Source organism: Anoplopoma fimbria, chromosome 14, assembly GCF_027596085.1.
Source record: "Anoplopoma fimbria isolate UVic2021 breed Golden Eagle Sablefish chromosome 14, Afim_UVic_2022, whole genome shotgun sequence".
NCBI classification, from domain to species: domain Eukaryota; kingdom Metazoa; phylum Chordata; class Actinopteri; order Perciformes; family Anoplopomatidae; genus Anoplopoma; species Anoplopoma fimbria.
Genome location: NC_072462.1, coordinates 17,174,861 through 17,197,855, shown reverse-complemented (window position 1 = coordinate 17,197,855; position 22,995 = coordinate 17,174,861). Strand labels below are relative to the sequence as shown.

Here is a 22,995-nt window from a genome sequence, read left to right as displayed (position 1 = left end):
CTGAATGGGAAATACCAAATGTGTTGCGATATTTTGGAAAAGAAGACAGTTTGGAATATACTGATGGAGAGAGGAGAAGTGGTTTATGATGCAAGAGAGGTTTCACAAGCATCTCCTGAAAATGACGTTCTTATTAATCCAAAATAAAAAAAACGTTACTATTGGAATCTAGCTTCACTAATAAATGTAATTTATGACAGCTGCTGTTTTCTGTCAAAAAAAACAGCCACCTTATACCCATATTGTTAGAGTGTTTGCTATTCAATAGATTCATTTGGGGTAAAGTATTGCTTTAAGCATGTTATATTAGTCTAAAGCAGTATATTTTGCACTTTTATCTACACTTCATTGTCGTTGTTTTTTGTGTTTTTATGTTCATATATATACACTTTTGCATTTTATTTCTCTGTGTACAAAATATTTAATGTTTATCCTTTTTTCTTCTTGGACCTCCTTGATTTGTTTTTGTTTATTTGTCTGTTTCTGTGTATTAGTGAGCATAATTAACCGGAGTCAAATTCCATGTATGCGTACGCTGATTCTGATTCTGATTTCCTCCATTAAAACAAAGAATGGTGTAGTTTTTGTCCCTGCCGGCATCATAGTTTCACTAGATGGTGCCATCATCCTTTCCATGCAGCCCCAGTGTGAGAGCTGAACAAGGTGTCTGATCTCAGCGGATTATGAATCCTGTAAATTATGATTTCTTACGTTAAATTTAAATGTCACAATTATTTAGACACAAAACAAACAAAAAGCTAGTATTTGATAAAAGCAAAGGTTGTTTAGAGGCAACTCTTTCTCTCTTTCGTATCTTTTCTTCCATTTCACTGTCTATGATTTGATATCTTATTATAAACGTATTACATGTCTATTTTATTATTTCTTATGCCCAACATATTTAGCTCTCAGTCAGGCTAAGTTGTTATGTATGTGCTTGTCTGAATAATAATATCTAACTTGAATGTCTGGGCAACATACGGTAGCAGCAGCACATTAATAGGAACATATGAGTAAAGCTTTTTAACGTATTTATTATTTTTTTTGAAAGAGAATTAAAGATAATTCTCTTTCAGGCCGAGAAAAATGTATCAATTAGAGATTCTGTGCATAAAAAAAACTGCTTCTTCTAGCTGTCCAAGACATACTCAAGTATATTCAATCCGTGAAAAAGGCTTCCACCTGAAAATGAACTCCCCAAAATAGCTATATACCCCATCACCCACTCCTACCTCCCAACAGCACCACACACACAAAATGAGAGTTAACCCCATCAAAAAGGACGGTCCCCGACATGCACGGCCCCCATTTCCTCCTTCAGCGTCAACCTCCCAGACCAAAGAGGCGGTTTCATCATTTGGTAATTAATATTCTGGGGAAGAAGAGAGCATCGGGAAACAATTATTCAATAATGTATGGATGTAAATGCAGGCTGTGTCCACACAAAAACACATGCACGCACAACTACATATATATCACCGTGATCGACTCTTTCTCTCTTCCAAGATCAGGTTACTTTCAGACGTTCAACACAACTGGAGTGAATGTAATGAATGTGCTGGATGGAGGGTGAAACCATGCATGCTATAAATAAACGTAAAGCCCTTCAAAATGAAAGGTGCCATGCAAATATATACACTTGCCTTACCTAGATTACAACAATACACAGTATATCTGTACTGTACAGATATAGTAAATTGTAAGTGCATGTACATATGTTTTATTTATATATGTGCAAAAGCAGAGAAATTGGTCAATGTCCTATTTCTATGCTCAAAATTGGCTTACATAGATTTCAGTTTAGCTTTGTGGTTTGATCACCATTGCAGATAAATTACAGTTTTGATCACCAGAACAGCTTTATATCCCTCTAAAATGCCACAAAAGCCAAAATACTAAGCCACTTAAGTGCTAAAAAAGCAAAAATGTAACTACAAAAACCATACTGTTTGTTTACTCTATATCGGCTATGGCTTGAATCTAATTACAGATCTTTTTTTCTTAACTACAGAGTACGGTGGCGAGGAGGATGGGGCATGGTGGGGTGGCGATGTGTTGATAGCCAAAAGGATGCCACACTTGTTGTTGTCACTGGAGTCTTAACGCAAGACTCCAGTCTGTATCCATGTAGTCTCCGCCGGCTCTGAACAAGTCGGTCTGGTAATTGGGATCAGATGAGTGGCAGCAAAAGCGAGGCGACCTGGGTTCTCCGGGACCCACGCTAACCTGGAAGCATTTATTTTATGGAAAAGATGTTTAGTTAAACTGCAGCGCTGCAGCCTGCAGCCCAGCCCCTCTAATGACTCTCCAGCTCTCTTGCCCGGGCCTGGAGACAGAGCCCTGTGATGGATATGACTGGTGAAACGGACACACACACACACACACACACACACACACACACACACACACACACACACACACACACACACACACACACACACACACACACACACACACACACACACACACACACACACACACACACACACACACACACACACACACACACACACACACACACACACACACACTTCCATCACTGTGCACTGTGATGGATATGAATGGTGAAAGCTCTGAACACTGCTTCCTGAGTCCTTCACTTCCTTCCTTCGAAGGCCTCGGTCAGCCGAGCTGAGCCGGGTTTCACTAGACTTGGTCCGGATTGGATTGCAGATTAACTGGCTTCCTGTCCAATCCGTTGGCGGCGTTCATCTTCTTTCCTAACGGTCACTTTTATTTATGAGCAAGCGGTGACGTTATTGAGGATGAATGAGTCTCCTCAGGATGGATGAGATCCTGGAGGGGGTTGTGGATTTACTGAGGGACAATCTTGTTTAGAAGGGTATTATGGAAATAATTTAAGAAGACTATTAACAATGATTCAATAAACAAATACAATAGAACTGTGTGTCTATGCACGTGTATATGCATGCTTTTCCTTACATTCAACAGCCTCCACCCCTCGTTATTTGTGCAGTGTATATTTCTCTTCTACAGCACATGCCAGCTGGATTATTTGAAGCGGTTATTGCACTACAAAAATCTCCATCTGACCAGGCCTTTGTTGTTGTTGTTATTTTCTTAAAGCAAGTGAAAAAAAAACTGCCAGTGGGGAGATATCACAGTAAGAATTAACCAAAAATAATCATTTGTCTTGGTTCTTTGTCTTGTTTTAATACAAATCACTTGGATTTATATTGGAAACAATTAAAACAAATCCCTCTGCAAAAGCAGATTAAAAAAAAAAAAAAGTAATTTGCAATGGCTACAGGTGATTTTATTCCTTGCATCCTTAACAACTTCACCAAAACTATATTTATGAATATTTTTTTTTTTTACAGCAAAAAGTGAGGATTTTATTTTCAGAAAATACTGTCCAGATGTACTGAAATATCAAAAATATGTAAAAACATTTAAATACATCATGCTAGATTTTTACTTACCGATCTATCATTTTTTCTTTAAATAAGAGAGGGCTGATAACTTCAATATTTAAGATCCGAGATGTAGAGAGATATATATTTGTAAATTGGGTCTATTGTCATTCCATCCACCATCCCATCACTGCAGGACTCCAACACCACCCAGCCCAAACCTCTCATCCTCCTTCCTCCCTCCCTCTCTCTCTCCTGCTGGCAGCCCTTGATTACACTTGTCTCCTGGGGGAAGGTTTAAACTCCTCAGAGATAGTAATATCGAGGGCACTACTGGCTAGTCACTTTAGATCAGGGCGGGGGGAGGAAATGGCGACGGACATAAAGCTAAATATATAATTCCTCCCATGCCGGTAATCACGATGTCCAGACGATTTGAATTGACAGTTTAACCACTTTAGACTGAGGAACGCTTTGTTCACATTCGAGAAGAAGAAGGAGGTGTGTGTGTGTGTGTGTGTGTGTGTGTGTGTGTGTGTGTGTGTGTGTGTGTGTGTGTGTGTGTGTGTGTGTGTGTGTGTGTGTGTGTGTGTGTGTGTGTGTGCGCGTGCTGGAGCGTCTGGTTGCTCCCTACCATGTTTGGGGAGCCTCCTCGTGGGTATAGAGGCTATCCAAAGGGGCCCCGAGTGGTCCTCTCTAAATGCCTGTTCGGGGGAAAGAGCGCACGTTTCCACTGAGTTAAAATGGCTCGCAGACCAGACCAGACCAGACCAGACCAGACAGGAGCAATTCTGTAAATGACTGACGTGCCAAGAGCTCCGGAAGGAAACACTCTCAGTGCCCGGTATTAGTTCACCTGATTATTAGGATATCCAGCTTCCTCCTAAAATGGGCGGCCATTTCCCTGTTAGAGGCAGTAAGAGCACCCACCTGGATTGGGCCTAAACGCGGTCTGCATTACACCAGGCACAGCCAGGCCTCACGCCGCACAGCTCAACCAATTACATCTATAAATATTTATAGGCTAATCTGCACATATTCTTGTCCTGTGAGCCGGTTACTACATCCCTGAGAGGGTCAGAGATACTCTTACGAACATCAAATCCATTAAAAATGTTTCTTCAATTTGCATATGCCGAGATCTTCGCTCCAGACACAGGCTCTCTCGATGTCTCCCCCCCACATCATCACATCGCAAGAGGAGAGTGCATTTTGTATTCACGTGCTGATTGGATGCTTGATGAGATCTTCAGGGTGGCTTCACTCACTCTTACACTCCAGAGGTGATGAGAAGAGGGAGAGAAGGAGAAAAGGAGAGAGGGAGAAAGGGGGGAGAAGGAGAGACAGCCTCCTCAGCGGTTGAGCTGCTGCAGGAGCACTGCGGCTTGACGTTCAGTGTGTAATCACAGGCGGCACAACGGGAAGACAGAACGCAGAATCATATGTATACATCCTTTTTCTTCTTTCATACACAAAGTTGCTATACGATATAACGTAGGTCTTTTCTGGACTAGTATTAGACCATGGTATCGAGCTTCTCTCAAAAGACATAAATAATGCAACAGAAAAATATTTGCATGAAAAGTAGAGAAATTGAGAAGAGGAGTAATGTTAAGAGGGAAAGAATGAAGTAAGAGAGGATGGAGGGACTGAGATAGAGAGCAACACTCAAGGGATTTTCATTATTTTTTCCCAATAAGAGTTGAAATTGTACTATTCCATGGCTGTGTCTGATATTTGTGCTTACTGGAAAGAGGAATCAAAGGGATGAAATTGAATTCAGTAAGTGCTCTGCAACGTGCATACTTTCAAAAATTCCCATTTGATGATTTAAAGTGAGACTATGCAACTTGTGAAAGAAGAAATCATTCAAGAATTCTTCCTCTTACAAATAAAAACCTGAATTTATAAAGAACTAAAACAGACTCTTGCCCAATTAAGTAAACTCTGGAGTTTTGTTGCCTAAGCCACACTTGGTCTGGTATATGACCAGTACTTATTTAGCAAACTTTAAATATTGCTGTATAAATAACATTATTGATAATTGACTCTTCTCTACTTGTGCAATGGCTATATTATTTTTTAAGATTTACCGCTGGTAAATGTTAAAAGTATCGCCTTATTTCTTGGGATAAATGGATATAAATGTGTTTGTATTGTTCCTTGATATCCTGACATGCAGTTTTGAACAACACATATGATTTTCTGTCCTACATGGGTGCTTTTTGTCAAAGAAATGCAGGTTTATAAAGAGCTTGTTGTGAGTAAAAGCTGTACGTTGTAAGTGGTTATCTTTCCTTAAATGCACCAGCAACATATAGAAGGCTAGACTATCAAATCAAACATTTACTGAGCTAATTCAGACTTGTATATTTTTGTGTGAAACCTCTATTTCTTACACACACACACACACACACACACACACACACACACACACACACACACACACACACACACACACACACACACACACACACACACACACACACACACACACACACACACACACACACACACACACACACACACACACACACACACACGTAAGTCAAAAGGCGGTGCTAGTAGTAGTAAACATTTGAAAGGAACAGGGTAATTCACTTGATAAATGTCAACCAAAATGAAGCTATCAGCTGAAAGCAATTTCCTTGTGCTTGCCTGTGTTCTGCGCCAGGGACTTGGGAGATTTTCGCCCCTCCATCGATCATGAAGCCTCTGTTTTAGGCCAAGGTACACAATGCCCTCAAATTGCTGACATATGGACCCAGAATCACCACAAAAAACCTGCCATTTCCACCCCACCCCTCCTCTGTCCCGACTCAGCCACTCCTCCGCTAAACTCTTGTTTATCCAACGACTCTGGTCTGTTTAGGCCATTAAAGCAAAGCCGTTCATGGAGACAGAGGGCCAAGGCAAATGTATTAAAGCAACAATGTGTAGCGTGCAACTTAGCGCTGCTACCACCGAACACCAAAGACAACAAAAAAAACACCAAAGAATCTGCATTGTCACTATTCCTCAATTTATTTTGTAAATTTAAAAGAGGTCCGACAGCATTTTGAATAAGATTTAATTAGTAGTTTGCGTCGTTGCAGCACTGTAATCATAGAATGACATGGGTGGCTATAAGAGCAAGTGTGTGGGCAAACTTTTAAAATTAAACATGTCTGCCATGTGGGCTGCCTGGGACCAGTAGCAGAGGAAACAGAAAAAGAAAACATGATAAAGAGCAAGACACGACCACATAAGAGTACAGTAAAGCCTCTAGCTGGTGTAAACAGCGGATAGATGAAAGCAGAGCCGTGTTTTTTGGCTCTGCAGGTTTCCCATTCATACATTTCTTGTTATTGATCCACTTTGAACAACTAGTCGTACTACAATTCCTGACCGTTGCTTTAAAAGTGCAGTTGTTGAAAGACAAAGAGGGGCCAAGTGCACAACATTAAAAGCCTCTTTCCCTAATGGACAATTGTGGTGCCTCAAGCCAGGACCTGGAGGTCCGTACACAGGAAAAGTCAATTATCACTCCGACTAATGGAGGAGGGGGCGACTTCAAACCAAAAGTGGAGAAAAAGAAAAGAAAACAAGAGAGAGAGAGAAAGATGACGCACATGGTACAAAGCAGTGTTTCTTTAATGGAGTCCATCAATGATGTTACTTTCCCAACATTATTGTCAAGAGAGCAGCCATATTATCAATCCTAAACCTGGGCCAAAATTAAAGGCTTTTTCACTCAAGTGCATTCTTTAACAGACTTTGAATCAATGTGAAACAAATGTTTGGCAACACGCTAATCATATCCTCCGTCTCTGGAACAAGCCCTCTCTCCCTTTTCTCCCTCGCTCTTGCCACCAAGACAAACCCGCAGTCAGTTTACACTCAGACGGGTGCGCTTGTTTTACGTAAACAGACAGCCCTTGTGGCAAGGGGTTTGATTAGGAGGAGGCCTACAAATCCTATTAAAAGTCCATTCTTCCCTCGCTCGGTGTTTGTTTGAAGACAGGAAGGGTAACAAGGGAGGAGGGAGATGACTGGCAGTCTGTCGTTGTTGTTGTTGTTTCCATGCCAATTTGTGTTTATGTACTGACGGTTAAACACAGATATCGCCCAGCAGCGAGGAGCAGATCTTTGCCAGAGCTGTGGGCCGGAACCGAAGCCCAGTTTCTGACAAAACATGTACGACAGAACCGAGACTCGTTCGTCTGTGTGAAGCTTTCGGACTGTGAGAACGGGATGCAAGAACTATCGATTGAATCCATGTCTATTATAAACAAGATAGGGTTGACATGTTGATTTTGTGAAGTGTGTACGTTCGGCCATAACCAAAATATCATAAAAATAAGACCTTTTAATGGTCACAGTCAGCCTAACAGCTCTTTGGTCTTGGCTGCAAGCTGTTTGTCAATGTCCACTGCAATGTTGTCCGCCATCTGCTGAATCTGTGAAGGCAAAAAGCAACAAAAAATTAATATTTTGAATATACCTTATGGGCTCACTATTTACCTCCCTCTAGTGTCTGTTTTCAGAATGTGAGTGGACTTACGATGGATTTCTATAGTTATAATATATATATATATATATATATATATAATTTGCTTAAGAAAAGGCTGTACCCTTCAACAGTTTGGGCTGCGGTTACAATAGTTTCAGAACTTAATCATCAGTTACCTCCTTGACTCTTGCAGTTTTGTGACTCATCTCTTCTCAACTAGCCACTCATCTCAACCTTACATTGAACTTCCCTATGTAAGTCTGATCGATCAATTAAAAAGCTTCACATGTAGCAGCACCGTTGTCCTTTTTCTTCTCCCTGTCTCTCACCTGTTTTTCCACGAGTCTTATGGTGTCCTCCGAGTGTCCGTCCTTCGTCTTTTTGACCTGTGTGACAGCATTGGATCGCACTTTCCTCAGGGAATCTTTAGCCTTGTTGCCGAACTGTTTGGCCAGCTTGGCGAGGTTCTCTCTGTGCTCGCGTGTTACTCTGCAGGGAGCGGAGGAGATGAGGGGAAAAGAGAGAAGACATTATAACGGAGAAGAAGCATAACAGAGCAGGTAAGATTCCCTGGAAGACAAGAAAATGGATTATCCCAAGCAACACACACACACACACACACACACACACACACACACACACACACACACACACAAACTTTGTATGTCTCTGTATGCAGTTTGAAGACATTATGAAGGATAATAAAAGCAGGGTAATACACCTAGAGATTAAATAATTGCTAAGATAATTGCATGAATAGTTGTAAGATTTTGTATGCACAAAAAGTAAACCTATATTACAATGTTTTGGGAGAAAGTGTACTTCCTAATTGTAAGAGGGGTTGCTACAGGAAAAAAGATAAACAAGGCTTAAAATTCCACATAAGAAAGCGTTAGCCAGACTCTCTGTAAAACACAAAACACACAACTGTGCACAGACAGAATAATGAGAAAAACAATGGCCGCACTTGTGCAAATGAGAATGTTAAGTGCTCTTAAATATGAAGTCTAATAATTTTAGTTCAGACTCGTAAGCAACCATCTAAAAACAATCAGTTGCTGAGGTCTCAGACTCGAGCTGAAACATCCGTCATCCCAACAACTTTGTATTCACTTTGCATTTGTTAATCACTCAGAAAATCCTACTTCCCATTTCACTCTCCCTCTTTGTCCTTAATTGGCTACTTTTTTTTCGTTGTTTTTGCCTTGGGGACTATTTGCAAACAATCCAAGTGCAGCGTCTATTTACCACAAACAATACGGCCTAATTACTGATTCCAGGGCCAATCAAGAAGCGCCTTCTCTTTGGAAATGCAAATGGAGGCTTGGAGCGTGCCGAGACTGATTGCAGGGGGAAAGCAGTCTGACTCTTGTGTCCCTCCTCTGCCAGACTAACACCTGCTGCTCAACGCGGGCACACACATACATGCACACACGTGCACATAAACACAGGCCGGCATTTATACATGTATACTTACATGCACATGTGTGTATATGTAAAAAAAACATACTGTATATACACACAGAGTGGTTTAGTGAGTGAGGGATGGATAGTTTTTTGTGAGGTTGTTTGACTTGGCAGAGAAAAAGAGAGATTGAGTGAGAGAGGTCTAGTTGGAATAGAGAGAGAGAGAGCGTGACCCGGCCCTCACATCAACACACTGGGGGTCTCCATAGCTCTACAAAAAAAAGTCCATAAATCTCTCGGTTAAAGAGATTTATTAATGGGGAGACATTCAAATCCATGGATCAGACTTACTGTTCGGTTTAAGTTTATGATCATTTACATTATTTCATTATATTATTTCAATTATTTATTGGTTACTTATTTAGTCTATAAAAACGCAAAAATGTCAAATGCTTGTCACAGATTAACAGAGCATAAAAACCTGAATTTTAGGAAGGTTTATTTTGTTATATACCAGTAAAATACCAAAAGTTATTATTTATTTTTTTTAATTAACATCTTGTCATTTGAGTAATTTATTCAGATCACCTAATTGTTTAAGGGTTTTTACTCAAGATATGTGTCAGCGTATAATAAAAGTTTGGGGTGGGAAAACAGAGAAATAACAGAAGAAAAATAAAAAAAATGGAAAGAAACCATTAAAAAGCAGGAAAGTGTTTCTGTGCCTGCCCTTGGGGCTGTGTGTGTGTGTGTGTGTTTGGGAGACTCACTTAGGAACGGGCACCTTGATGATCGTCCCGTCCACCTCTGGGTTAAGGTTCATGGTACTCTCTCTAAGGGCGCGGGTGGCAGCCTCTGTAGCCTGGGGCAAAATCACACACACAGAAACACACACAGATATATTAAAAGGGGCTAGCTTTGAGCACTGGTGTGAATCGAAAAGCAGTGCTACAACTGCAGGTAGTGGCCCGGCTCCAGCTGGCAATAATTAAGGTGTTGTGGTGTGTTTTTTAAGTGTGTGAATGTGTGTGTGTGTGTGTGTGTGTGTGTGTGTGTGTGTGTGTGTGTGTGTGTGTGTGTGTGTGTGTGTGTGTCAGGGGAAGCCCTTGCAGTGTGGAAGTGCCTTGGGCCACTGTCAGCGCTCGGCCCTGTGGGACAGGACTGAGAGGTTGCAGGGCAGGGCGTTGACCCATGGTGATCTCACAGGAGAGTCTGCTTGTGCTTGTGTATGATACATGGATACACACAAACACACACATGTGCTTTTGAGTTTGTATGTATTCCTTCTCAAAACCTTTATTTTTCAAATTTAACAGCAGGTTATTGCTTGTTTATATAGATGGGAATTGGTAATTATCTTGAGGTGAGCACATGTCCATGTATGTTCACTTTAACTAAGCAGTACATGTAAACACTTTTCTTGTATTGTGGTCAGATTTTGCATGTGGCCAGCTCATTACCTTATGTGGTTTTGAAAAAGAGGACTCTACTGGGTTTAACCAATATGATGGAAGGCAGAAGTCAACACATTTGGTGGATAGAGACGTTCAGGCTACACACATTGAAAGACATTGATATGTTATGGTCTTTAGGCAGCCACCATGATTGTGACACTTTAACATGGTTGAGGGCAATTTTTCCATAACAATTTTCCTTCCAATTTGTTTATTTCCATCCATTGAAAAGCAATTAAGACTATGTTGCAGAAATACATTTCTAAATTGATGAAGTTAGTCGACTGTAATGTAAAAAAAAAAAGCCAATTGCTAAAGTTGGATGAACAACACATTCAGCAATGCAAGCAGTAGCGTTGTTAGTGGACATAAGTCAGTTATGTTATTGCCTTAGCAGGCCTTTTTCACAGAGGACATTCTAAATATCACAGCAGAAAAAGCGCAGGTGTAAATAATCAAATAAAAGATGGCTGAATTCCATTTAGGTGCTTCAGTTACAGGTATTCTAGTTCTGGTATTGTGCATGCTAGCTTACTAGCATGACTTACTGGGACAATTTAATGCCATAAGTCACTGTCTGCAAATGCAGTTTGTATTCAGAGTTAGTTTTGCAGAGATTATCTGTGAAACTGGAGATTAGATTAGATTAGAAAATCTGATATCATCATGCATGTATGTATCATAACTGAAGAAAAATCTTGGTGTAAATGCAAATTAGCCCTTTTCTTGAGAAATTAGAGACATATGTAGACATTAAGAGCAAAAGTGAAAATGAATGTTTCTGATCTACACCAGGCAACTACATCCCAGAAATGAATAGATAGAGAGGACAGATGTTTATTTGGGACAACACTATTATTTGGGATGAAAACATCTGCAAAAAATTCCCTTTCTGACTGATTTCAAAAATGGTTTATTGAAAAAGCTGAAAGAAGAATTGCAACTAATATTTCCCAAACACCATCTGTTTTCTTTTCAAAGGATGAAGATAGTCTGAGGGAAAAAAAAAAAAAAAAAAAAAGCATTGTGTGTTTTGTGATGGAAATAAGTGATCCAGTGTCAATGTGGACTCTGGCTGGAAAGGAGCGAAATTATACCTCAACACAATACAGGATCAGACAAAGATGCTTTTAAGAGATTCTGAGAAGTGTTGGTCTACAGCCACACAATACTTTGATAATATCAGTTCATTAATATAGTTTATTTCAAAGTGTATTTATATTTGTTTGGCAGGCATGCAGGCCAACAGGCAGAAAAAGAAGCTTGCATGTGGCTCAATGGTAAATATTAAAATAGCATTCACATATGTGAAACATAAAAACTTGATCCACCATATACAACACAATCCTTTAGTCCAGCAAATACAACATTAGAACCAGAGTGCTACAGTTGAACAGTGCATACAGACAAGGGGGAGGAAGCCAAATCCTTGGAATTACTGAAAACAAAGTCACACTCCTCAAACCAATTCTGCAACCGCATGACAATTCCCTCAGCTGAGCTTTACAAAGTGTGCAAATGTGTAATGCGAGGAAAAAGAGCATATCATTTTCCTCGTCTTTTTTTAACCCCTTTCTACTCTACTCTGTTTCCTTGACAGCTCCTTCTGGCCTTTTTCCGCTGGGGGAAAAGAAATGGCAGTGAGATTAAAGGAATTTATTTGTGTGCATTAAATTAATTCATGAGGTTTCTGTTCGTTTCCTTTGTCAAGATCATACGGAGCGCAGGCCTCTGGTTGCTCTCTTTGAGTGTGGGGTGATAGATTCAGCCCATACCTATGTTTGATTGTTCTCAGCATCAAATTCATCACCGTTTCCGCTCTCCCGACGACCACTCCGGTGGTTACGGAAAACCGAGGGGAATTTCTCTGAAAAAAGGCCGAAGCCGGTTCTGGTTAATATGTTAGAGAGGAAGAGAAATTACACTGAAGTTTAACATCAAACGCTTGATGGCTCGGTTCAAAGCAAAGAGGCGGGCGGAGAGGAATGTGTGCGAGAGTCCGCGTGTGTGCTCATGTTTGAATAGGAAAACCTGAAGAAAACACTTTATGAACAAAAGTGGTGGGATGCTTGAACGTGCACATACACACTCATCCTAACACATGCACACCAAATTGCCTCCTGATCCAAGCATGGTGGTAGTTGTTGTTAGTTCCACTTTGCCTTCCCAGGCTGCTCTTAATGAATGAATGGAAAACAATGGTAGGGCCTCTGGAGTGCATGGTAATGGATAGGCATCATTATAAGCCTATTAGCTCTGGGTACTGAGGACTCACCTCTGTGTGGGACATGGGTAACGTTGGGCACGACAGGGGAGTGTGCATGTTCATGAATGTGTCTGCCGGTGTGTGTGTGTGGTCTGTGGTTGGAAATACACTCACTGGAAGACCATTCAGCCGGAATTTACAGATTTAAGATACTGATACATACTAAGATTTGCATGTTGTTTTGTGATATCAGTACAAAAGAGAACAAAGATGTGAAGCAACCATTTTCAGGTTCAATAGGTGACCGGTAGGTAAATAAAAGGTGATGGAAGATGGTCTGTCGTCCCAGACGGGTGGTTGTGCAAAACAACAAACTGCCTTTCAACGTCATTTATGCCTTAAAAAAAACAGGCTTATAAAGGCCACCAAATCATGTCACAATGGCTGATTTAGACTTCTTTAAAAATCACTTGGATTGTCCACTTTGGTTCGGACTGAAATATCTCATCAATCTATATCTCAGGCCTGAAGTTTCCTCTAGCACCACAATGAGGTTAACATATGTGGTTTTGGGTGAAATGTTTAAAAAAAAAAAATAGATCCATTACATCTGGTACACACACTCACACTCTCCTCAGGATAAATTGTAATACCAGATACAATGATTGCAGGCTATCATTAGATCCATAAGATCGTGAACATGGTACAAGCAATGCACCTAGTTAACCTCAGTATGTTTGCATTGTCATGTAATCACTTTTTTTTTTTTTCACTGTACTATTGGCAGGTCTCTGAGTGGCTGTACTTGTACCTGTACATGCAAGCATCACTTGTAACTGATATCATTCATAATTCCTATTGATCAGAATTTACAGGCTTATTGGATGGAATTCATCACTTCAACTTCAACTGCATGGTACGTCATTCATTTTGCATACTAGTCTCTTGTTTTTGTTTTATTTTTTTAACACAAGAATTTTAAGTTAAATGAGCATCTTAACATGTGTTTCACTACAGGATACATATGTATAAATGTGCATGTAAAAAAAAAAAATTGCTTTCAGTTGCATCACTTGAGAAGGGGAGTAGATGTTATTTTTACATTTTTTTGTATTTTAACAAACCCCCAATAGCTGTATTTCAGCTCAATGGCTAATACGACCTAAGTTAACTAAAACCCCAGTGATGAGTGTCTGTGTATCAATAAGATAATATGGATAATGTTGATTTTCAAGACCACCAGAAAGTCGGGCCATTAAAAAAATGTGTGTTCCCCCTGTGGACAATATTTATTTTCTGGGGCTCTGATTAGCACAGTGTTGTATCATCTAAGAAGGAAAAGAGGGAAAGAAAAGGGAGAAAAAAAAAAAGAAGAAAAATAATCCATTCCTTCCTAACCTGGGGGTAAAATGAGGTAATTTCCTACTCTGTGACAACTCATACGCAGACATAACCACATCTCAGTGCACGCACACACAGAGTTTGGGTTTCATGTTGCTATCTTTCACCCCAGAACAAAGGGCTCTCCAAGTGATCAATCAATTAGCATCTGAGACCCAGTTGGAGAGAAAGAGGAAGGTCAGGTTTCATTTATACAGAGACGTGGGCTTAGAGTTCTGGTCTGACTCACTTTTACTTCGTTGAGGACCATCTATCTGTATGTGCTTCGGATTATTTTCATAAAGCTTTTAGTTACTGTAAACTTGTCTGCGTGAGACACACAGATACAGGCAGGGAAGACTTTGTACATGTGTGTCCTTGTGTTTGTGTGTGTGTGATCGTCTTACCTCTGGGAAGCTGCTCATGTTGATCATAATGAGCTGAGGTGACTTCATGGAGACCTGTCCCAGCTGGTTGAGAGGGAACTTTCCATCTTGAGTCGTCACCACAATGTGATCCAGAGCTCCTGAACAAATGCAGAGAAATGATATTGTCTATTTACATAATTAATTTAAGTATTTCGACAATCCAAGGCATTATTGTACCGTTGCCATGTACGATACGGTCACACTGATTTTGTGCATCTACACATATGCAGGCCAATATTATCTGCCCACATAAAGAATATCAGTATATTCAGCATTACCAATTCAAAAGGCTGTATTTAATTTAAATTTGACTTCTTTTTTATTCTAAAATTAACTACGACTATTGCTATTTAGCTCTATTTATAGGTATTTAAATAATGTATCTCATATCATATCTACCGTTACTATCAATTTTGATAATAAAGTTTATCGTTTGTCTGCAAAATACCTCTCTGTACTCTAAGGCATGTCTTTCTCACAAAATGCTGGTTTATGTCATGTGTTTATACAATAGAAAAGAATATTAACCCATATATTGTAATCAGATTTGTTTTATTCTCTTGTATTGAAATTAGGTATCGGCCCCGAAAAATCGAGTATCAGTGAGGCTGTGGTGAATAAGGAAGCTTTTCTGGTTTGATGGCACAGTTTCCATGCAGACTGACTGATTTACTCTATGTTTTATTTTAGATCTAGTCAGACAGATTTACAAACAGACCGATGGATGGATGGATGTGCAGCAGAAGCCACAAACTGCATAAGTAGAAAAAGAATTAAACCACTGTAACAGTGTTAAGAGTTTCCATGATCTACTGTCTCTCCTCGCTGTCAACACTGAGGAACGAAGATAAGTTTGCCAACATGAGCCGACTTCTGTTCGGTCCATTCCTCCCTCTCTCCCTCTCTCCCTTTACTCCCTCTCCTCCATCCATCCGCCCCTCTCCCTCTCCTCCATCTGGCTAACCTCAGACGCAGTTGTTTCCTCCTTCTCCACCTCTGCCTTACATCACTCGCTCCCTGCTTACCCATTCAGGCTGTGCTGGTGGTGTGCGTGGAAAAGGGGGTTGAAGGGGAGGTGAGCCAATATTGTATGTTTAAAAATGAATTAATCATAGGATTTAAAGTGCGAAAAACACATTGAGATACCAGTCAGAAATAAGGCACAAATATAAATTAGAAATAAAAGGTTGTGATGAAATGGATACCTTTTGTTTAAAGGCCACAGCCCAACTGGATCAGCGACTAACCTTCTACCTGCCTGCCAATTATTCTGTCTCCCTTTTTTACTTCAAACATTAATTTGTGTGCAGCTCTGAACCTGCCTGTCTGTCACACAGTGCCTCTCTTTATATATATATATATATATATATAATATATATGGATCGTTCATGTCCATGCCTGTGACCTTCTGCCTGTCCGTCTTTGTTACCTGTGCCTCAACAATGAGCACCTCCACATCTGCTAATACTTTTAGGAGGGCAGACAGGCAGACAGACAATCATTTCTTTGACTACAAAAGGTGGAGGTTGAGGAGGGGTACGGGGCATGAGAAAGGAGAGGAAGGTCAGAGGAAGATGGCTGAGAAAGAATTTGCAGAATTGTTCTTTCTCAAAGTATTACTAATACTGATAATATAATACATACGATATAAATATAAATAAATGTAAAATATGATTTTATATGTACTCTTAACATTTGCCTTTCATCTAAAAACAGGCTAGATTATTTGGAAACTTCATATACTAGGGATGTAGTTAATTAAAACAATGTTACAAATAGAAGAGTGTGGAGTGAGAGTGAATGAAAACAGTAAAATTGTGGGCTGTGATGAGCTGAAATATGTTGAAACTGGAGAGGAACGGCAGCGTCAGATGACATTTACCTCCTCGGTTTGGTTTATGTTTGTCAGCAGGATAAGAGAAAACTTACCGGCCCGTATTTCATGAAACTTGGAGGAAGCATTGAGTATGGGCCAAGGTAGAAACCATTTTTGAGCAGATACGAATCACAGCGCAGATACACAAATATATTTAACTTTCATTAACATTAAGGAGACGGAGGTCTGTGCTCTGAGTGCCCTTCTAGTTATCTGTGGGTTTGTCAGGACGAGTTACCCCTTTCACATACAGGTAATTGAATCCGTTGTTAGTAGAAAAATATTGATTATAGCAGATGTAACATGCTGTGGTGAACTCTAAATGTAAAAAAAACAACTATTTGCCACTTTACGTTTGCCAAGGAGCAGTGACTCTATGGAGTCTTACTGCTGCCTTGAAGTTGCCAGGCAACCAGTGGAGACTGGCTCTGCAAGTACATTGTTTTCGCAAATTCTCGTTCTCTAACAGACTAAACAAACGAGAGAGAGCAGGTTAATTAGTCATCTTTAGAAGAGCTGAAGGTGGATTTGGTTTCCCCCTTCTTTCACACTTTATGCTAGGTTAAGCTAACCGGCTGTAGCTTTAGAGTCATCAAAACGATATGAGTCTGATAGAAAGTGAATAAATGTATTTAGCAAAATGCAAAAAGTTATTCCTTTAAGTACTAAAGCTCGTATCTTCAACTTGGATGACCCATTGATACTTGAATAGCTTCAAGTATCAATGGGTCATCCAAGTTGAAGACATGAGCTTAAAGTAGTTCTAGGTATTTTTGTCCCAGTGCCGTTCAATGTCTCAGTCCAGCCTGTGTTGACAAAATTTCCATGGAAACAGAGCTTGTTTTCAGGGCATCTTTACCCATCTGTGACTAACCACAATATGGTGGTCACAGCATTGATCCCTTCTCTCTGCATCTATCTATGACTTTTTGCTACACGTTTGCAACACGCAAACAAAACACATGCACACATACAGTATGGATTCCTGGCTACACACACCGGCATATACAGTCACATCCACACACACATGTACTCATAAGCTTAATGAGAGCCAGATGAGCGGTTCATGGACACACACACACACACACACACACACACACACACACACACACACACACACACACACACACACACACACACACACACACACACACACACACACACACACACACACACACACACACACACACACACACACACACACACACGGTGACTGACGTCATTCCATTCCACCATCTCATCTCTCCTGTCAGCTCTAAATCCTGCTGCCTCCCTGGATTACTGTGCAGCTGGACAGAAGGGTGGAGGACGGATGGAGCGGAGGACAGCAGTGAGTGGATAGAGAGATGGCGCAAGGATGACGGGATGGAGAGAGGGAGACGAGAAAAACAGGAGGAGGACTGAAGAGATGGAGGGAGTGGAGGAGGGAACTCTTGCCATGTGAAGAAATGTTTCCCTGTAGGTTAAGAACTAATTTGCATTCAAAAGTATGAGACTCAGATTGAAAATATCCTTTGAGCAGGGGCCAAAAAGTAAAGCTGTTGGAAAAACAGAATAGAAAAGTAAGTAATGGAGGGATACAAAGGAAGGGGCTGAAGATTGAAAATGACTCATATCAAGAAATTTCTGAATAATAAGTGGAGAGAGAAAAAAAGCTGATGGGAGGATGAAGAATAGACAGATGAATGAATAAAAGACAATGAAACAGTTTGAGGATATCTACAAGACAAGACATCGAGATGTTAACCAAAAAAATCAAGGTTGTGTTTGTGCCTCTGTTGTTTAACCCTCCTTCATGTTGTGTGAACTTGAAAAAGACTGCACATGCTGCAGATCAAATGTCAGAGAAAAACACTTTCATCTGAGGAGGAAAAGCTCAGACACTTTAAATCTGAAGTCTCATTCTTGAGGCTGCCTCCTCCCTCGGGAGCTTCCATTATACACCCCACCTCCGACTCCCCCCCAAGCCCAGCTCCCTTTTGTTAGAACCCAGAGGCAAAAGGGGTTATGACCTGGATGTAGTTGGGGAAACAGAGGTCAAACTGGAGTCAAGGTAAGGTCACACTAGGGCTCGCCCTCAGCCCTTAGGCGCTTTGTCAGGTAGATGTAAGTAAAAAATAAATAAAGAAATATAAAAATAAAAAAAAAGCAGTTGAAAAATAAAACTGCACAAGAAAATAGTCAATGCACAACCCATGTGTGTGTATCAAATTCAAAGTAGAAATCAAAAAAATAAGTAGCCCCATATGTCACCACTGCCTGCTTAGAGGTATCGCATGGATGTCCGTGATGTCATGGAGGTTATGGCAGTCCATCCATCCAGTATATAATTCTGTTAATTATATACTGTTAACCTAGGGCTAGGACAGAGGACGTAACAAACAGCTTGTGCAGAGAAGAAGAGAAGCCATGTTTGTAGAGATGCTACTGAAAAACATTCTTTGGAAAAGCTGGTTAAAAATTGTATCATTCTGGTTGGACTGCAGACATCCGTTAGATCACATATACCTTTGCAGATTAAATCTGCTGTTGGACAATATATACAAATATTAGTTGAACCTATCTGTATGTGGTATGATATTCAATTAACTGCATTTGTTCTATTGTTCTAGAATATTTTCTTCTTCTGTTAACAATAAAAGGAAAAAGCAAGCTGATCAACTGAAAGAATATTTCGCTTATATTTGTTACAACACTGCACTTTTTTCTTTTCTGTAAAGTTTAAGGAAACTAAGCGACACAGACAGATAAAAAGAGAGGGAGTCCAATAAAAGACTGATAGATAAACTAAATACCTGGCGAGCTTCGGATGCTGAGGTTGCGTGTGAAGTCCTCTTTGAGTGCAGTGAGAACAGCGATCATGTCCCCCTTCACTTCATCCAGACTGATGATGTCTTCCACCAGAGCCGAATTAATATTCACCTTAGCTGACTGGCCCTTTGCCTTGGCTTGGAAGACGAAGAGAGGGAAAGAGGCAAATCACTGAGGGAAGAGTGAAGACTCATATTGAAGATAGATGATATCTAATCACGTAACCCACGTCCATGCCAATGGAGGCTCCACGCATGTGAACTCCAGGCTCCGCAATCTCCTCACTGACCTTTTGACTTCTTCGTGGCGTAGAGCCTCTTGCATGCAGCGGGGTAGAAGGTGGTGTTGGGGTATAGTAGTGGTTGACTGGCCCTGGAGCCGGCCACGAGGGGAGACCTGACCTGTCGCAACAGGGACGGACACAGCAGAGGCCGCAGCAGCCTCAGGTGATTCACAGCCATGACTGAAACAGAAAGAAGGGGGGAAATAAAGAAAGGAGTAAATAAAATAAAGAAGAAGTATACAAACACAATGCCAATGAGTTTGAAATAACACATTTTGATTACAATTCACTCATAAATCGCACACAGATCAGTTGAAGGCAGCACTGGTATATTGATCAAAATGAGGTAATAGCTTATATCAGCCAGTAGGAGGTAGGCCTACATCTAGAAATGACAATGCAGCTCCATACTCTTCACAAGCATATGATGATCATTTTTGACCAAAAAATGAATTAAAAGCGCAAACAATAGAGTCAAACCTTGGAATGCTATTTGATTTGTTTTTTTTGCAATTTCAGCCATATCTCTTTGCAAAGTAGAGTGTAAGACGTTTTACCTGTTATTTTAACATGTAAATTACAAGTATATTCAAATTACATTACAGTTACTTAAGAGATTGACTTACAGCTAATCATCATTGGTCTGTTTACCTGTTTATAAACCTTAAAGATGTGAACAAACCTTTTAAATAAATCTGCCAATAGATCTTATTCACAGTAGACATTTGCCATGTCATCGATGGAATAACACAGATGTAAATAATAACATTAATATTGACGGCTCTGGTATAGGAACTTGTCACAGCAGCCGTTTTCAGGTGTTATGGATCAAATAAATTATTTTCCCATTCCATTATTCCGTGTCACAGTCATTCCATTAAGCCAATATGCCCAATACCCGAGCCCTGGCCACCTAAATGGAACAGGGCCATATTTAGTGTGACTAATTACCCCTGTGTTAACCCTGCAATCACATGTGAAAATGGCCTTTTGTGCTTGCTGGTTCACTGCTCTGACTTACTTGAAGGCTTGTTGGAATTGAGCCATCGTTAACGTAATTTTTTTCACCTGTGCTTTTCTTGCTATGACAAGTAAAAATCGCTGCTGTTAAAGAACTTTCTGCACTCGGCTGTACAGGTTACATTACATGCAATTACACTTTAGTCACAAACACGCTCGCTCTCTTCCTCACACACACACACACACACAAGTCTGCTCTCGGCCTAAGCAGAGTTGTTTGGGCATTCCTGAGGGGGAACCTCCCATTCAAAAATCTCACACTATGAGACCAACCACTCCTTTTCTATGGAACACCCACCTCCAAACATCGCAAACCGGCTCTCGACTGTGAACTGTGTCACTGAACCTCGGAGTACACAAGCACAGACAAACTCTTGAGGTATCCAAGCCCACAGACACAAACACACACTAAAGCTGGTCTTTCACAGTCAGTGGCTGTGAAGAGCTCGCAGCGCACTGCAGCCTGACTGGCATCCTCTATTGTCTGGTGTTTATTTATAGCTGGAAGCTTTGAGGAGAAGCAAACTGCTGCATTAGAGACAATTTGGTTACGTGCGCATAACTTTCCCAAATGCATCATATTACAGAGATATTTTTCTGCAAAATGATAAAAAAAATAAGAACTATTTTCAGTTGCAAACAAATGTAAAAAAGTCAAGTGACTGACAACTGAAGATCAAATACAATCAGATATAATATTTTTCTTTACTGGATATAAATATCGTTTGCACAAAAAAGCAAATTAGACCTCTCGGTGCAGTTATTTTTCATATTTATTTCATTTCATATTCTACTAACTGTAGGATGAGAATTTAATCTCTCTAAGTGGTTCTCTAAATGCTGCTTCAAAGATGTATCCACACTGCCAGGAATATAATAAACAAATTATGTACTCATTTTTTGCCCGTGACAGACATATTTTGAAATGTGTTTACAAATATGTCAGAATCAGCCTCTTTTTCGTTTAATTGTAGATTTTAAACGTCTCCTCGAGCCACTTAAAGCACTTCAATCCCAGACACAATACTGATCTCAGTTTTTTCTCAGTGGATGCTTTGGCCATGCCACAAGTCCCAAGTGTTAATCCAACACTGACATCAAAAATGAACCAAAATCAAAAACAGTTTGAAATTGCAATATTAAGGCTAGATTGTGCACCACCACCTTTATTACAAAACCATACCAGGCACCCGTGGCTGGCACATCAGCTTTCCTGACAAGCTGATGTGATATGGCGCACAGTGGCAGAGCAGATAGGCTCACATGTGGGACGGTGACGGATCTCTTTAGAGTGGAAGTCAAGCAGAAGAAGTGAAGCGCAGGTGTTCAGTGGGACACTGTAGCCTCATATCCTGTAGATTTCACACACACACACACACACACACACACACACACACACACACACACACACACACACACACACACACACACACACACACACACACACACACACACACACACACACACACACACACACACACAACAGCAGCTGCAGACACACCTCTGCTTCTTACAGTGGCAGGAGACAGCTGGTGAGCCCGCATGCTCTCTCCTCTGCATACTTTACAGTTTGCTCAAAACAAGAATACACCAGAGTATCGGGTAACCTCAAGCAAACTCTTCAGACTGGGGCTGCAACTAACTATTATTTTAAATATCACTTAACCTCTTAATGTTTTTTGTTTAATTGATAGTTAAGTCATGTTAATGTATATGTGCCATATAATGTGGACAAATAATGGTATCCACTTCAGCAGGCTTTTTACCACCAGTGCATTGCAGTGGCATCACCAGGTTGTTTCAGTGTTTTTATTTTTGTAATTGGTACTCGAGTAAAGCAGGAAACACGTGGTGTCATGCCAGATACTATATAATGACCCATACTAGCCTGCGTACATAACTGACTGGTACAAGCCCTTTATGCAGCCTTAGTGAAGCGGTGTGAAGGTCGATGTGATGGGGGTGGGGGTGCATGCAGCACTTCTAATGCACACACCACGGACACATACTAAATATAAAACGCAACCACGCAGTTGCGTAACATAACAATACCATCAAAAAACAAAACTTCTACGGAAAATGACCCCAAACAATACCCTTACTTACTTTACAGCGTTTTACAGAGGCATGGTAGCTGAGAAAAGCCACATTTGACATCTATGTCGTCATCATCAAGCGCCGACACTTTGGAACGTCCGATTGTGTGTTCGAAACTTCGCACGGGGTGTGCCGAATAGGCGGGGTTCATGCGTGGAACGTCAAAC

At 40.5% G+C, this 22,995-nt stretch overlaps 1 protein-coding gene across 1 annotated transcript; it reads right to left on the bottom strand.

Annotated features, from left to right (window-relative positions):
• Nucleotides 1-6,425: 6,425 nt before the first annotated feature.
• Nucleotides 6,426-22,924, bottom strand: mrrf (mitochondrial ribosome recycling factor). Its single transcript, XM_054612796.1, has 7 exons — nt 22,838-22,924; nt 19,718-19,891; nt 19,413-19,565; nt 14,721-14,839; nt 10,044-10,135; nt 8,196-8,355; nt 6,426-7,813 (listed from the first exon to the last, which is right to left on the bottom strand). The coding sequence occupies exons 2-7, from the start codon at nt 19,887-19,889 to the stop codon at nt 7,736-7,738; spliced, it is 774 nt and encodes a 257-aa protein (XP_054468771.1). The 5' UTR covers nt 19,890-19,891; nt 22,838-22,924; the 3' UTR covers nt 6,426-7,735.
• Between the last annotated feature and the right edge of the window lie 71 nt (nt 22,925-22,995).